The sequence below is a fragment of the Cryptomeria japonica genome, chromosome 2 (assembly GCF_030272615.1).
Source record: "Cryptomeria japonica chromosome 2, Sugi_1.0, whole genome shotgun sequence".
Lineage (NCBI taxonomy): Eukaryota > Viridiplantae > Streptophyta > Pinopsida > Cupressales > Cupressaceae > Cryptomeria > Cryptomeria japonica.
Genome location: NC_081406.1, coordinates 679,629,898 through 679,646,646, shown reverse-complemented (window position 1 = coordinate 679,646,646; position 16,749 = coordinate 679,629,898). Strand labels below are relative to the sequence as shown.

Here is a 16,749-nt window from a genome sequence, read left to right as displayed (position 1 = left end):
AACAAGGAAAAGCTTTGAAAGAGAGTAAAAAACACAATACCGAACTGCTGTTACAAACAACAGCCTGCTACAACTCCACCAATCTGCCACCACGAACAACAGCAAACTATGGAAAGCCACACCAACGAAGCACAAACAACACTGGAGATTCGCACACACCCAAAATCCAGAATCGTTGAACATAGAATCACTGAAATCTCCCACACAAAGCACACCAAACACATCCAGCCACAAACACCAAGAGGTACGGTCAACAAAGGAAGGTACAGCCTACAAGGAAAGTACGGCCAGCAATGAAAGTCGCGCTCTTCACCAAAAATCAGGCCCTCCAAAGGAAGAAGACGCCACACACTCAGCACTCCAACAAACGCTACCCACAGGGATCAAAACAAGCAATCCAAAATCAAACCACAGCTAGGAGTGATGTCTCACACTCGAAACTGCAAAAAGCCCTAGGAGGCTTTCACCCTCGAAGAAGTCTGGAGTCAATCCGACAGCATAACAGCATAAGTTTTCAAAGATATCCAAATGAGAGCCCAAGCTCTTATTGATAACATTTGCTCATCGAAATTCAAATTCAACACCTCCAAATTCGCCCACATTACATGACATTTCATTTCACCCAAATGAGCGTTGCATTTCATTTCATTACACTAGCATATGGCCGCCCCAAGATGTATTTTTTTCCTCTCCTAGACAAGTTAAAACTTGTCCAAGGTCCACAAGTAATATTTCAAAATACTTTTCCCTTTTTCAACCCCTGACTTAGGAGAAATAATTAAATCTTATGAATAGAATATTTTTCCCTCTTTCCTAAGTCATCCAATTTAATAATTGAATATTAAACTTGGGACAAAGTGTTAATATTTAATAAACCATTTTGCAGACTAAATGTCATAAAAAATTAACTTAAGTCATTTTAATGATAAATGACCAAGTCCATTAAACTGCATTTTGAACTCAACTATGCCTGCCAGAACTGAGTCACTGAGCCATCACATAACTGCCAAAAATAGCCGGTGCTGCCAGACTAGACTGAAACCCTAAAAATTTCCACACTTACTAAAAATAGTGACTCCCAACTTCTTTAGGGCACAAACCGGGATCAAATATTACTTACTAAAAATAGTGAGTCCACTAAAGAGTTGTCAAATGAAGTTGCATGTCATATTGTCGAAAAACACTTGAAAAACCCAAAAAAATGTGCTACTCAAACCCTACTTACTAAAAATAGTAAGTATGCAAACCTCAACTAAACGCAATGCATGTACCATTACTGCGAAGCTCTCTGAAAACCCAGAAAAACTCCACAATCAAAAATTTCAAACTCCAACTGCTTCCCATTCAAAATCCTCCCGAAAGATGGAAACCCTAATTCTGCCAAAAATAGCCTACGAGCCTCCTGAATAGGCTATTCTCCACCAAGAGTAATCATTGGCTAGAAGGGGACATTACAATATGTGAAGGAATTGTTAAAGAAGTTTGGGTTAGATGACTCCAAACCTGTTAGGACTCCTATGGTGATTGGTTGTAAAATGTCTAAGAATGATGAATCTCCGAAAGCTAATCAGAGTTTGTACAGATCTATGGTTGGTTGACTGCTATATCTTACTCAGACTAGACCGGACATTATGCATGTTGTGTGCATGGCTGCTAGATATCAAGCTGATCCAAAAGAGAGTCATGTCACTGTTGTTAAGAGAATATTCAAATACTTGAAGGGAACTATGGACTATGTTTGTGGTATCCAAGAAATGATGATTTCATGTTATGCGCTTACACTGATGCTGATTGGGCTGGTGATGTAGATGACAGGAAGAGCACTACCAGTGGAGCATTCTTTTTGGGTAAGAAACCGGTTTCATGGGCTAGTAAGAAACAAGGTTCAGTATCCTTATCTACTGTTGAAGTTGAGTACATTGTTGCTGCTAGTAATTGCACTCAGGTAGTTTGGATGAAGCAAATGTTGAAGGATATCAAAATTATCTATGATGACCCTATTATCATATACTGTGATAATACAAGTGCTATTAACATGTCAAAGAATCCGGTGCAACATTCAAAGACTAAACATGTGTCAATCAAATATCATTACTTGAGAGAGCAAGTCAATGAAGAGAAAGTGAAGCTGAAGTATGTATCTACAAAAGAACAAATAGCTAATATTTTCACTAAGCCTTTGCCTGCAGAGACATTTGTCTATTTGAGAGACAAATTAGGGGTATCTACCCCTCCTGATGAGAACTAGATGCATTGAGTTGCATCAATCCAATGGACTTCATAGTCTTATTCTTTTGTCCAGATTGATGAGTTGGTGTTGCTCCTCTGGTGGAGTAGTCTGTGGGAGAGACTCATGTTTCTATTTTAAGGAGAGAGGGTTTGGTTTTCTGTTTTGAGGATCTTTGGCATTGTTGTCAAAGGGGGGAGAGAGATCATGTGAAAAACTGTTTTATCTGTCTTGATCTTAGGGGGAGTTTGCTGGTGATATCTTCTTTCTTTGCATTGATTGTTTTTCACATTCATATGTTGCCATCAATGCCAAAGGGGGAGATTGTTGGTCATTGCTATTGCTAGGATATGTTGTTGTCATTGATGTCAACATATTCCTATGATTTGCTCCAGTGATTGCAGATTGGGAAGATCTTATGATCCGGTTTTGCAGTTTTGTTTTGTTGTGTTGGTGCTTTGTAGAGTTCAATATTTCCTCCGGTATATTCCGTGTGATCAGATCTTGAGCTGAGTTTTTGGGATATTGTTTGGAATGGTCTTGTGTATCTTCATTTCAGATGGTTCGTGATTTGGTGCTCCGCAAGTTATCTTTATTCGTGACAATTGCTGATTGGTTGTGTTCTAGAGTTCTCAGATGTTGATCGATGAAGATTTGATAAGTGGTGTTGGTGTAGCTGTTACTGATGATTCTAACGTGCTTGTTGGTGTTTCCTAATCGTGTCCTATTTGTTTTGTTGATCCGCGTTGATCGTTGTGCGATTTATTGGTGGTTTTCGTGAACTAGTGATGTTTTACTTGTTATGCGGTATTTCTGGTGGTGTACATGTTGTGGTTGATCTTGGCGTGATTTTCGGTGGAGTTGAGCATTTGGGAATTTGAATTAGGTCCATGTTATGTCATATAAATCATTATATTGGTTCGGTGGTCGATCTTTGTATCATGTGATGTAATTTTGTAATTGTGAGTTGAAGGTTTAGCTGACCTTGTTGTCAAGGTTGATGAATTGTATATATAGGTGATATATTCATGTAATTTGGGTATCGAGGTTGTGTCTGCATTATCAGAGAGTGGTGTATGTGCGAACAAGTGATTCATCCTTCGGCATTGTGATTGAGCAGAGATTTGTGTTGCAGAGCAGACATTTGTGCTTAACCAAAATTGTAATCAAGCATTTGGAGATGTTATTCTTTCAATTCATTTCTTCCGAATTGTAGTCCGAATCTTGTTGTAGGTCAGTGAGACTTCTCTGAGGGTTGTAGCCCTCCGGGTCATTGTATTTGAGCAGTGAGCTCTAGGCAGTGTGCCTCAATGCATGTGCATTCCCCATTGTAATATTTTCACATACCACTGCAGAGTATCATCTTACCGTGGGTAGGTTCCCACCGTGGTTTTTCCCTTAATCGGGTTTTCCACGTCAAAATCTTGGTGTTGTGTGTTGTGCTTTCAATTTTCCTATCTCTGTTATTGCTGCAATTTATCAGATCTGAATTTGTGATTAGGTTTGTAGATCCGGTGAAAACTGATTCACCCCTCCCCCCCTCTCAGTTTTCTTCATTGTTGTTGCCAACAGCCACTTCAACTAAGTTCTCCCTTTGAGATTTGATTCAAACTTTACCTACATACCATGGGATGCTCAAGGTAGTTGTATCGTCTTCAGCTAGACCAAATGATGTAGTAGCCTTGCATGAATGTATGAAACAAAGCGAAATATCGTGTTCAAACAACACGAGTTACCAACTTTGGAAGTTCAAAATCAATATGCCCTCATGATTAGGGTGCTCATCTATAGTAATGAAATAAGACATACCCTAGTTGATAATAAATTAAACCCAAAATCCTTACAAATCTAGCAAAGCTTGACTAAAAATAAACAAAAATTTTCTTTTCAAAGTCAACATTAAAATAACAATCAACGAAACCCTCTACAAGATTTTATTTTTCAAGGTTCTAAGACTTTTCTTGCAATGCAGCCCATGCACTCATGTCAAGACATTGTCTTCTTAGTCGATACCTTGTTCTCTAAGATAAGAATGAGCGAACAAATAATGTCTTAGACCAACCTTGGGAGAAGGGGGTCGATATCTCCAATCTCCCAATGCCCAATCCACCAAGGGGTGGGGGAACGCACCAAGTTAACAATTGATGACACCTCAACTAAACATACTTAAGAACCCAAACTGCAATCCAAGTGTTGTGAAGTGGCAAGCTATTGCTAATCCAAAAATGGTTGCAGAAGTGGCACTTTATTGCTAAAGTCTGCTAATGGCTACAAAAGTGGCATCAAGCATTGTTGAAGTGTCAACTTGTTGCCAAAGTGCCACTACTATGAAATTTTATCTTGCCACTAAGGATGCTCCCAAACTTTCAAACTATTACACTAAATGGAAGTCTTAAACTCAAGGCAGAACAAAGTTCCACCCAAACTCCCTAGCAAACACCATAGCTCCATGAAGCATTTTAGAACCTTCTCTTGCCACAGATCTCCTACATAATCACATCATTTACTTAATGATAATGAGTTCCATGTCAAACCTAGGATGTATAAACTCTTAATATGCCTTTGATCATCTATCTCTGAATCTAATCTTGACTCTACCATCACCAACAATACAAAGGAACATGTTGTCAACCAACTAAACATTTCCGCCATCAATGCTTTTATGATTAAAAAATCACTCCCTATGGGGAATCATGAAAAGAGGTCCCAGATTTGATCATCCATACATCCTCACATGCATGCATCGCCATGACTACAACAAATGCATCACCAATATCATCCTAATAGCCATAACTACAACAAATGTATCACCAATATCATCCTAATAGCCATGATTGCAACAAATGCACCACCAATATCATCCTAAAAGTCCTCAAATTTGAATCATCATCAAATTATTTCTTCTTCTTCTTCTTCTCCTTGTAGTAGCTATTTATGTAGCATGTCTTGCCACAACTCTAGCACTTTATTTTGGATTTATCAAGAGACTTAGATCTCCCTTTGGATTTAGATCTGTATCCTTCTTCTTCTTTCCATTGCCTTTCTCCTTCAATCTACCTTTGACCAGTAGCACATCCTTGACAAAAAATAATGTTTATTGTCTCAACTTCTTTGAGACAAGCGTATCCACCACTTCTTCTAGCATAAGCTTAGTGGCAATACTACTAGTTGCCATCACCAAGTTGTCCCATGAGTCCAACAAAGAGCAACATCTAGCAAACAACACAACAAAATAATACATTCATTCTTATCATCCATTTACACACCTGTGGACTATAATTGGCTCACAATGATGTTGAATGCATCCAAGTGCTCTATGATTAAATCTCCATCAATCATCCTCAAAGAATATAGCTCCTTTAGGAGAAAAACTTATTTACCAAACACTTACTGATTAGACTTCTATCTTTCAATCCAACACCGCCCAACCTTCACCCTTCATAGTCACAGGTTGCTTCCAAATGCCACAATAAATAAACCTTGATCTATGAGCAAATCCTCCATTTTAAGCTTCCACCAACTCATATTTTCGGTGTTGAATTTGTCCTCTCCAACAATTATGTGTTTGCCATCTTTTTTACTCAAATAAGATCCCTCCTAGGCACAATGCCTGGAAACTAAAAATTCCTAAAACCAAAGAAACCATTTGACAAAAATCTGATACCAAATGAAACAAAAATAAATAAATAAAAATGTTGAACAACTTCCTACTTAATCTTGTGAGTATAGAATGCAAAGAGGCTTAGATCCAATGTTCCACGAGAATGTGTCCCCCTGGAACAACCATGCGTTTCCGGGATAGGGACGTCCCCAAGACTCAAAAACTCCAAGGGAACGTCCCTCCGCTGTCCCTCCACCACCGCCACGCACCCTCTATCATTTCCAAGATGTTTCCTCTAATAGGGGACGTCTCTAAGACGTTTCATGCTAGGAAAAGCCATAAGGAGACAATGGGACGTCCTTGAGACTCCCAAATTTTCCTTGACCTTGGAGGGGACTTACAACCTGACTTGCAAATTTTTAAGGTTGTTTGGTATCGTTGATTCTATCTCAAATTATTTGCCATTGTTTGTAAGCAAACATGATTTCATAGAGTGAGTTTTAGGAGGCTTTAAGAGGTTGTTTGGACCTACAATAGTGATGTTCCAGACCTGCAACACATTTTCTAGTTGTATCAAACCTGCATTATCGTATACAGTAATTTAAATGTGTTCCCTACCTGATGTGATCATTTCAGCTCTCTTTTCAAGGTATTTTCTTTTATTGTTTTCTATTGGGTGCTAGTTTCATGCAATTCAGGCAATCTAGAAAGTGTCTTTTCAATGTGCTGTCCTGTACCAGCATTTGTATCAGCTTGTAATCATTATCAGTACTTAAATAGCAGGGATAGCATTGTTTTTGTTTGCATGGATCATATGCTTGTTAAAACATAAAAGATCATCTAGGGTGGTCATTACACATATAAAGATGTTTTTCGTGATGATAAAATTTAAATAGATTTAAGCTTATTATTTCCATACTTTGAGCTGAAATGATAGGGTAATTAGAGCTTTTACTGCCTTTAGTGTTAGATCCTTTTAAGATACTCCAACATAATCTTTCTATTTATAACTTAATGTTCAAAGTTCAATGCAATCATTGTAATGTGTTTACTTATTCCTTATATAGTTATACAATTTTTTTATGACTAATTTTTCAAAGTACCATATACAATTCAGCACCGCTCACCCACCAACATCCCAAAACTTATGCCCCCCGTACCCCCATCTTGGAAACCCATCCCCTCGTCCCCACGTCAAGAAACTCAATGGAACATAACTTAGATCTAAAATAAATTAGGAAAATGGTGTCTCAACTTTGCATTTACATAAGGATACTATTTATAGTAAGTTTGCATTTGAGCATGGATTGGTCCAAAATTTTCCCCAAAGCTATGGATTGGCTAAATAAGTATGTTAGTAAATTTTCAATGCAAGATCATGTCTAGATTGAAGATATTAAAGTTTTTGTTTTTGACATTTTCATTTGAAAGTTTCAAAGTCAATTTTGAAGGCCTTAGAGGCATTTTTTAAGCCTGAAAGTTGTCAAAAGTGGCATAGCCAATTATAGCTCAACAGAGTACTTCAAGATCTTTCCAACTCTGTAAACAGTTTGTCAATCAGATTCCCGAGTCAAAAGTTATGGCCTCCAAAAGTTGGGTCTCCTAAAATAGGAAATAAAAAAACATGTCGGACACATAAATGAGTTGTAAAAGGGAGATACATGCATTGGTGTGTTCTTTGACACATCATAGGGCATCTTGGATTGGAGATAAGTTGGGTGCCACCCTTTTTTTGGTGGCTTTAGCTCATGGTTTTGTAATACCATTTGATAGTTTCATGTATTGTATCTCTTATATATTAGGTGCGTGAGATGGAGGTTGTGTGCAAAAAACTTATACTTGTTGAGTTACCTTCGGATCTCTAGATGGTGATACTCCTATGAGAAGCTTGCTTTGCAAGTATATTGTATTATGTTGTTGATTTCTGAATGATATATTAGGCAACTTTTGGAGTGTGAGATTTTCCTCCCAAAAGGGTTTTCCCCACATAAATCATTGTGTGTAGCATGCATTGCTATTTATGTTTATTTTAAGTATTTGTAACTATTGTAAAGATGTAAAAAAGTTTTGCATAACCCTCCTTTCAAGGTTAGTGAAAAAAATTGCTCCGCTACCCTAAATTCCTTACAAAAATCTCATGAAAATACAAGACACATGCAAGTAACATGCAAATGAAAATACGACAAACATAATATTTACCCTAAGAAAGCCCTCTCAAAAAAATCCAACAATAAAGAAGCCTTGATGTATCATTCTATCATCACCAATACTACAATTACAATTCATTATCAAAGTACATATATTTTGTTACAAACATTAACTATCTCTAGAGAAATTTTAGCAGCATAATCATTGCAAAATAACAAGTGCATCTCACTCTCCAACCTTAGCATCCATATATATTCAAGTCAAAGCTAGAAAGCATAAGTGATTTCTAAATTCATGTGTTGAAAACCATGGACAAGTTTAGGCATCCAAATCGAGCACAAAATTCAATGTCTACCCAAAGCCTGGTGAAACTACAAACATCACAACTTCCTCCACCAATTTAAAGCATGGCAATTTCAACCAATTCATCTTTTAGAAAGCTGCTCATACATATCATAGTTGACCAAAAATCCTCCTTGATCTTCTCCTAGTCCACAATTAACTCTCACTCTTTCTATCTTGACAATTTTTTATATCTTTCATTGTCATAATTGATTTTAGTAACTTCCATGATACGAAGTGATAATTAGCCGTTGTCATTACTATTTTTAGTAACTTCCATGACATTAAGAGATAATTATAATTAAAGTAACTAATTAAATCAAATATTAGAATTTGTAAGGTGTATAACACCTAATTCCCACTAACTGGTCTATACACTTTGATATCGACAAACCAATTTAATCTAAGGGATGCCAATAGTAGTTATCAATAATCTGTTATCCTTGCCCAAAACTTCTGCATTTGAGCCGATATTCCCCACAGTGCAGCATCAGTTACTTGTCAAAGAGAATACGAATAAGAAGAAAGATAGAAATAATATCTAAGGACAAAAAGAAAGATAGAAGTTTGAAAACAAGAAGAACAACACCAAGTATGACTTACCCCACGTCCCCATGCCGCTGCTTATGAACATTTTATGCTTAAATTTAAGCAGCCGGAGTGTTCTCGTGTCCAATTTTAATTAGGAGAAAAGGATAAATTGGAATCTTCCCCTATTTTAGTGGAGCTGCAGCTCGTTAGTAATTGAAAATAAGTTTTGAAGAAAAAGGGGGGCTGGAAATAAGCAGTGGCTGCTTATTGAAAAAGATGACATGTGGCTTCACGATATTGTTTTCCTCTCCTTTTTATTTGCCTACAAATTTTATTTGTAAGAATATTACTAATAATTTCATTTACAAAAATAATTTAAGAAGATTGCTTAAAAATAAGCAACAATTTTATTATCCTTGGGCCACTTGCTCCACAAATTGTTCCCGAAAAAGTTGAGAAGCTGCTAGCCAAAATAAGCTAAGCAGCAGCATGGCGAGAATCCAATTAACTTATCTATATTATTTGGTATGTCCTACAAACTAATCAATTCTAAATAGTTTCACAAGTAGTTATTAATAATCTACTATTATTGCAGAAATTTTCTAGACTTTCTGCAGAGATGTTTTTGGTGCACACAAAACAATCTACTATTATTTTAGTAGTATACCTAAATACTTAATTTAAATCCAATAACCCAAGCACTTTTATTTATAATAAACTAAGTACTGTAGAACCAACCTGGAGAGCATGCCGATATCTACCGTATTTTCTTAGTGACTTGACGTAAGCTTGCAGCTTCCATTTCCCAATTTTTCTGCCCTCGTCGACCCACTTTTGCAGCACTAAAATGGCGTCCAGATTGGGGTCTCCCAACCACGACAGCCTCTTGTACAAATGGTCTCCGGGCTCTAATGTCTTAACCTGGCGTGAACGTGCTGCACCCAAAACCACTTGCCTATTATGAAGTTTTGGAAAAATGGCATCTACCTGGTATTCAGGAACTATCGGCTGGCAGAATTTCGTGCTGGGCTTGGAGGAAAAAATACTGCCCCAACATTGACCAGACCTGCACTAGGAAATTAGTATAGAGCTGTTTTCTGAAAGAAGAATAAATATATAAAGCTGGAGGGTTCGATTACATAATTTGGAGGATGGATAGCTTAAATTATACCAGCGGACCGGAGGCGTAAGCGCGAGACACTTCATTAACGATCGAGATACTTGTGCTCCCGCGTCTTACTGAAGAAGAGCTTCAAAATAATGGAGCCCTTCTCTTTATGAGTCTCGAACCCAAAAAATGAAAATTAATTAGTCTAGTTGTTTATATGGCTGTTCATCTAATTGGGGAAGTTATAATTTCTATTGTTTTGTGATACTCGGTCATTGTTAAACAACACAATTGTTCATTTATAATTGGAGAATATATTACCATAATTCATATTGTCTTTCTTATTGTTCTAACTTTTGATAAATAAATATTCGATTCAATTATTAAGTAGTTGAAGTTTGTCTTCTTCATTTTTCTCATTTTTAAAAACCATCTATTAGAGATTGTAGTTATCTTGCAGAATTTCAAACCTCAACTTGGAACTCTCTTCATCTACCATTTCCCTCATTTTCTTGTCTGCAGAGCTAAGTGCTTTATTTTGCAATGTTTGGCAAAAGCGAATTCACCATCCATGTTGCTAGCAACATGGATAAAAGATTGAGTGGTGCACCAAGTGAGAGGAGACATTGCTAACACAAATTCTTACAATTTGGTTAATTTCCAATATAATACAACCTTTCAATTGGTGACAAAAAACTCAATTTTAAGTCTTGTGGCATCTAGCTAGTCTAAATCTTTCGACATAAAATTTATGCAATTTATCGCTTGTCATGAAAATTGGATTGGTAGAAGGTTTTATAGATGGTAAGGAGTATGCATTCCATTTTCATGGCTTTTGAACATGAGTTTTGGTCATAATTTAATGTGTTGACATTTTAGAGTTCATCCATAAGGTCATGTAAGAATTTCAAAATTCTCAATTTTCGTGATTGCCTAAGTGTTCATTTGTCCTCATTAGCCTTCGGCTCTATTTTCATGGTTGTTGGAGAATTTTTTATGCCTAAACCAAAAATTTGTTAAATTGCCTATTGAAGGACCCAATTTACAAAGGAGGTCCCAAAAGTGGATTTTCTTAGCATGTCAAAACCAAAAAACAAGGATCTACATAATTAATTAGGCCTCTCTGCTAAGTTTCATGACACTCAGACATTGCATGCTCCTATAGTAAGGTTTGCAACCCTTAATTATATCACAAAAATAAATAAGTGCTCAAATTCACATTAATGAGGAAGTGATATGAAATAATTTCAATATATAATAATATGACATATTACATCTCACATGTGAAAGTGCCTAATCCAAGTATGAGCACATGAAATATGATATACAAATAGTACAATTTAGGCTCTCATGCCATGTAGTCATCGCCATACAAATAATGTTATACAAATACAAGTAATGATATATGAAATATATTCAATAAAGCCTCTAATTGCCACTAACCCACATGGTCATTTGCAAATCCGAGAGATGAGAACATGGATCAGACGCTTTTCTACCCAACCACAAAGCTTACACTTCCCCAAAATTCAACCTGACACAAAGAATAGCCAACCCTGAACAAAATGCCTAGCAACCTAGAAACAATAGGCAAGAGGGAACCCTAATGCAACCTAACATATCTACATGCATTTCTAACATGAACATGCAATGACCTACTATCAGGATATGGGATAGAAATATATCAATATAATTTTGCTAAGCAAACATTCATCTATTTCAATGAAAACATGGCTTTGGCCAAAGCATTTTAAAATATCCATTTTTTCCTAAAAAGAGGATCAACCTTCTTTGTTAGCTCATATTTAGCACCCATCCTAGAAGGTAAACCCATCACATGCAAGAAAAGAAACTACTTTCCTTAACAAAGATAATTCAAACATAACATGCATAAGTCAGTCATATAAAAAACTCTTAAATTCTTTTCATAAAAATGATAAACAACGTGGTACTTATTGCAATCTATTTCTACTATGATTTTCATGTGATATTGAATGCAATGCATATTCTAACTATATTTCATGTTTTCTAACTATTTTCTTTGGTATAAGTTACTGATGACCCATAGAATAAAAGCTTAGGTTAAATATGTGTGTAAAAATAGGCACTAGGGTTTTATAAAAGACCTAAATTTAGGCTCACACACCATAGACTCATTTTAAAAGATATCAATAATATATACAAAACATAATAAATCTTATTATGTTCCACAATATGTTAAAAATTATAATTTCTTTCAAATCTTTAAGTAACTATATAATGTTTCCTCTATAACATGTTAATAATGCTCAGAATTCATTTTATTGATCTCCTAAAGGACATTAATAATGAATTCATTTTATGAATAACATGACAACTAATCAAACATTTAAATACAACATCTATTGTTATTATTTGACCTACAAGTTTTATATTCAAATGTGATAAATAATCCTACATGATTATTCATTTCTTTGATAAGTTGTTCTATGAATTGATTTAGTTACCATCAAATATGTAAGGAGTTCACTTATAAATTCATAAGCACATCACTTAAGTAGTATAAAATGATATATTACAGAGACATTCAATAACTATGATAGGTATAGAGATTAAAAGAAAAATGGAAAACATGTCTATGAAAAAGGGAGAAAGAGATCTACTACAATTGCAAAAGATGACATAATTTCTTATAACGGAAATAGGATATGCAAGAAGTAGATATGTTATAAAAGCCTTAAGAAAACACATAAATAGAGTATTTGTGCATGCAAACCCTGGATCAAAGACCTGTAAATCCTAGAATGGGAGTCATCGAGTCAATGTGCAAAGTGATTGGCACAAAACTTTTGTGCACTATGAAATAAGTGTTGCAAGATAAAGGACTTGCAAAATATTGTCAAGGAAAAGCTTTAGAAACCTAAAAGTACAACCAAGGAAAGAGATCTCAAGTATAACATATAAATCAACTCCAAATGAAGATGAGCAGTTTGAGGAAGGAGGAGGCATAATCAAGAACCTTAAGAAAGAAACGATTAGAGAATAATGTTATTTTGTGGTAATGATACCAAAGAATATTGTTATTTTGTGGTAATGATACCAAAGAATATTGTTATTTTTTGGTAATGGCACGAGGGTTACTTGTATATAACATTTAAATCTAGTATATCACATTCAAATTGAATTGTAGTCCTTTCATTGAACTTTATCCTATATGAATTGTATTTCATCACAAATTAATGTCATGCAATGGCTCTTGCTCTATTTAAGTTCAAAATATGATTTCATAACAAAGTCGATGTATTGTTCTTAAAATGTGGCAACATGGTTTTAGTGAAAGGTTTTAGAAACTTTATAGACAAATAATTTGACAAATAAATTGGTAAATTTGGTCTCCATTTCATGTTCCTCATCTGTCACACTTATCTTTAGATTCTATTATACAATTTCCTCATGAAGCTTTATAGAATTTTCTCCTAAGATTTATCACAATTTCCTATTCTAGCACTGGAGATTGCATGCTTAAGCCATAGATCATTTCAAGGGTAAAGTAGGCACTCTTGTGATCATTAAAGAATAGGAGAGAAGTTAAAATAGAAAAGCATGCATGCCTAAATTGGTAATTAAGAAAACAAAATATTTGGAGTCCGCATTTTTAAGGACACTCTAACTAATAAAAACTTGACTTTCTTCTAATCAAAGTTTAAAATAATTCTTCCATATAGGAGTTTCAAGCAACATACTTGATAAATATATTCAAGTCTTTTTTTCTACCTTTTCTTGTGACTCCTTCTCCTCCCTTCCTCATTCTAGTCACACATCATTCACCCTATTTGACTAGCCTTCCACTTTTGCGTTTTATTTCCCAAAATTGGTCAACCAAGAATGAAATTTCATCCCCTTTGTATCAAGGGATGATTTGAGAAGTCAATGTATCCTTTTTCCTTCTCTTGTTGCAAACCCTCTCCTCTCTCTATTATAGGTGTCCTTGAATTAAAGGAATCAAGTCCCCTACCAAGAACAAATCAAAGTAATAATAAGGCATGTTTGTTTTCTTATAAAAAAATCAATTCTCAAATCCTCTTTATCTCTTAAGTATTTTCTAGAGAAAGTAGTGAGTCTTTGTGTTAGAACATAATGTTATTAGGAGTCACGTCCTAATAATATTTATATATAATGTTCTAATATAAGGTTAGAAAACCTTATATATTATATGCTTTATAATCATATCCCATTTGAAATGATTATAATCTAATAAATATTTAAAGAATTATTAATTATTTATGAATGGGGGTTATTGAAAAGACTTGTGACTAGTGAAGTCACCCTTCCTCCCATATTTAAGGAGGTTTTCTCTCATTGAGAGTCGTGTGAATTTGGAGCTTTATGGTGAGTTGTATCACTATGCACAAGAGGTATTATTGGCCATGTGGAAGTATTGGAGGAGTATCTCCAAGTTCATGTCTATTTTATGATAGACTATATTTGTAAGTGTTTTAATTAAATGATGCTTTATGGGGTTTTTTTTTCCGAAAGGGTTTTCCTCATGTATATCTTGTGTAATGTGTACATTTATGTATGTATGCTTCTTATTTCATTTACTTTATAATCTTCTTTATAATTATTAGAATCCTAAGATCCTAATTTCTAACATGGTATCATCAGATCCTATTAGGCTATATTAATCATTTTTACAGATTATAGTAGAAGATATATATAATTTGATGAGAAATTTCCCTATGGTAAATCAACACATATGTAAAGCTATTTTTTTGAAATGCATCTAGTATGCCATCTCAAAAAAATTTTAAATCAATTCATCAAGGCTAAGTTAGAAAATTCTATTCATTCTTTTCTAAGGTGATACCTTTTTTTTTTTTCATATTAACATCTATTGGATCACTAAGTGAGGAATGATGTTTATTCTTATGAAAATAAAGAAAACAAAATGAATTTTTATATAGATAGCATAAATTTCCTTTTATTTTGAAACAATTCACGCATTAATTTTTGTTTACATTTGTTTTTGGAGTACAGAAGTTTGAGATAGAAATTTCATCAAAATAAATGAAATTATAGCCTAAATGTTTTTTTGATTCATTATTACCAATTCTCAAATGGCCTTCATAATTCCTCATCTTATCATTATGACCTTGATCTTTAAATAAAAGATAGAAAACAAAATATCAATAAACACCACATCATCTTATAAGAATACTAATAATAAAATATGACTTGATAGTTAGGGAATGCTTAATAAGATACAAAACATTCACATTTGAAATGTCGATTCTACTATAAAAGGACTTATAAATGAATCCTTCTCTTTCATTGCCATGTGTTTCTAAATTCATTGTCCTTATTCAATGTTGCAAGACACATTTTTTAAGTTTGAGCGTGGCAACGGTTATAAATGTCATGACATTCTATGAAATTACGACCTCCTTTGAAAAATCACATCCTTTAGTACAAAGAAGCATGACCTTGTCTTAGAGATAAACATGTATCATTTTTTTTCAATGAAAGTTGATTCCTCTCTCTCTCATTGGCTCAATGTTAGACAGTGCAAAGGACACCTTAATTACCATAGTTTTCGTTGAGGACTTCTTCTTTCAATCCCTCACAAAGCCGTCTTCATCTATTCTCATTTTACAAAAGGATTCAGTCTTTCCTCTCTATATTCTTTAAAAACCTTATCAAAGGCATACTGTTATCTTCCATTAATGATGGTTGACCATAGAGAGAGTTCAAGTAAGAATAAATTTACAGCACTTATAGAGAGGAGCGGATTCAATCAGAAGGATCTTTTTTGTAGTTGTTTACATGGACTGTCTACCGATCACCCTGAATCGATTTCAGAATTGGCACAGTTATCCTCACAAATTATATCATAATTGATTCTACTCACTGCCTCCTTAGGAAGGGATCCCATGTTGAAATGAAAATATATCTGCCTCCTCCATCATAGTACCAAGGCAAGATTTATTTTGGCCATATCTCATGCTTAATGGTGCAAATAAAACAAATCGTGTACCACGTATAACATTGCTATGTCGACATTAACAATCAATCATATCTAACAAAAATTAAAGGCGTATAAGGTCACAGTACAATGTTAAATGAACTGAAAGGTAGTAGAGAATTTGGAACAAAAGAATCTTAATCAGTTTAAAATTCTTGATGAACATTACATCTCTAATATTAGAATGTAATATTCTATTGTATCAATAAACAAGTTGAAACCTCACACTACCTTCATTACATCTTACAAGCTCTACTAGGGGAAAAGCACCAGTAGTCATCATAGCTAATTTCGTGCACCCACAAATCTTAAACGGTACATCAGATTTATATTTTTTTTTTAGTTGTCTTCGTATGCGACTTAACCGCTTATAGCTATTGATCTGGCTTCTAGGTAGTAACGATGCACGCTGTGGAATCAGTTATGCGCACAAAGGTCAAAAAGTACACATTTCAAAGTGTCGCATGATACCTAACTAAAGATGTTCCAATAACCGTCAACTCAAAATCGCTAGTACTTGTTGACAAATGTCCCAATAGTGATGCACAAATGTTCCAATAGTGGTGCACAAATGGGCCAATTATAAACAAAAAATTACAAAAAATGATCGGCTATTGGTACAAAATAAATTTATTAATGGTGTTTTCACTATGACGGCTATTGGGGGGTCAACATGATAATAAGGTGACGGTTATTGGAACTATGTTATCTATTGGTGCTCTTCCCCTATCCTTTCATGGATTAGAAATAATGAACATGGAACTTTTTTATTCTACGCAAATAATATTTCA

General features: G+C 34.7%; 1 protein-coding gene across 1 annotated transcript in view; it reads right to left on the bottom strand.

Moving 5' to 3' along the window:
- Nucleotides 1-10,175, bottom strand: part of LOC131036864 (large ribosomal subunit protein mL101 (rPPR4)) — a 59,592-nt gene extending 49,417 nt beyond the window's left edge. Inside the window, exons 1-2 of the mRNA XM_057968868.2 lie at nt 10,021-10,175; nt 9,588-9,915 (exon numbers count right to left, since the gene is read on the bottom strand). Of these exons, the coding sequence (XP_057824851.2) occupies nt 9,588-9,915; nt 10,021-10,055 (363 nt within the window). The 5' untranslated portion in view covers nt 10,056-10,175. The remainder of the gene's footprint in view (nt 1-9,587; nt 9,916-10,020) is intronic.
- Nucleotides 10,176-16,749: the final 6,574 nt, after the last annotated feature.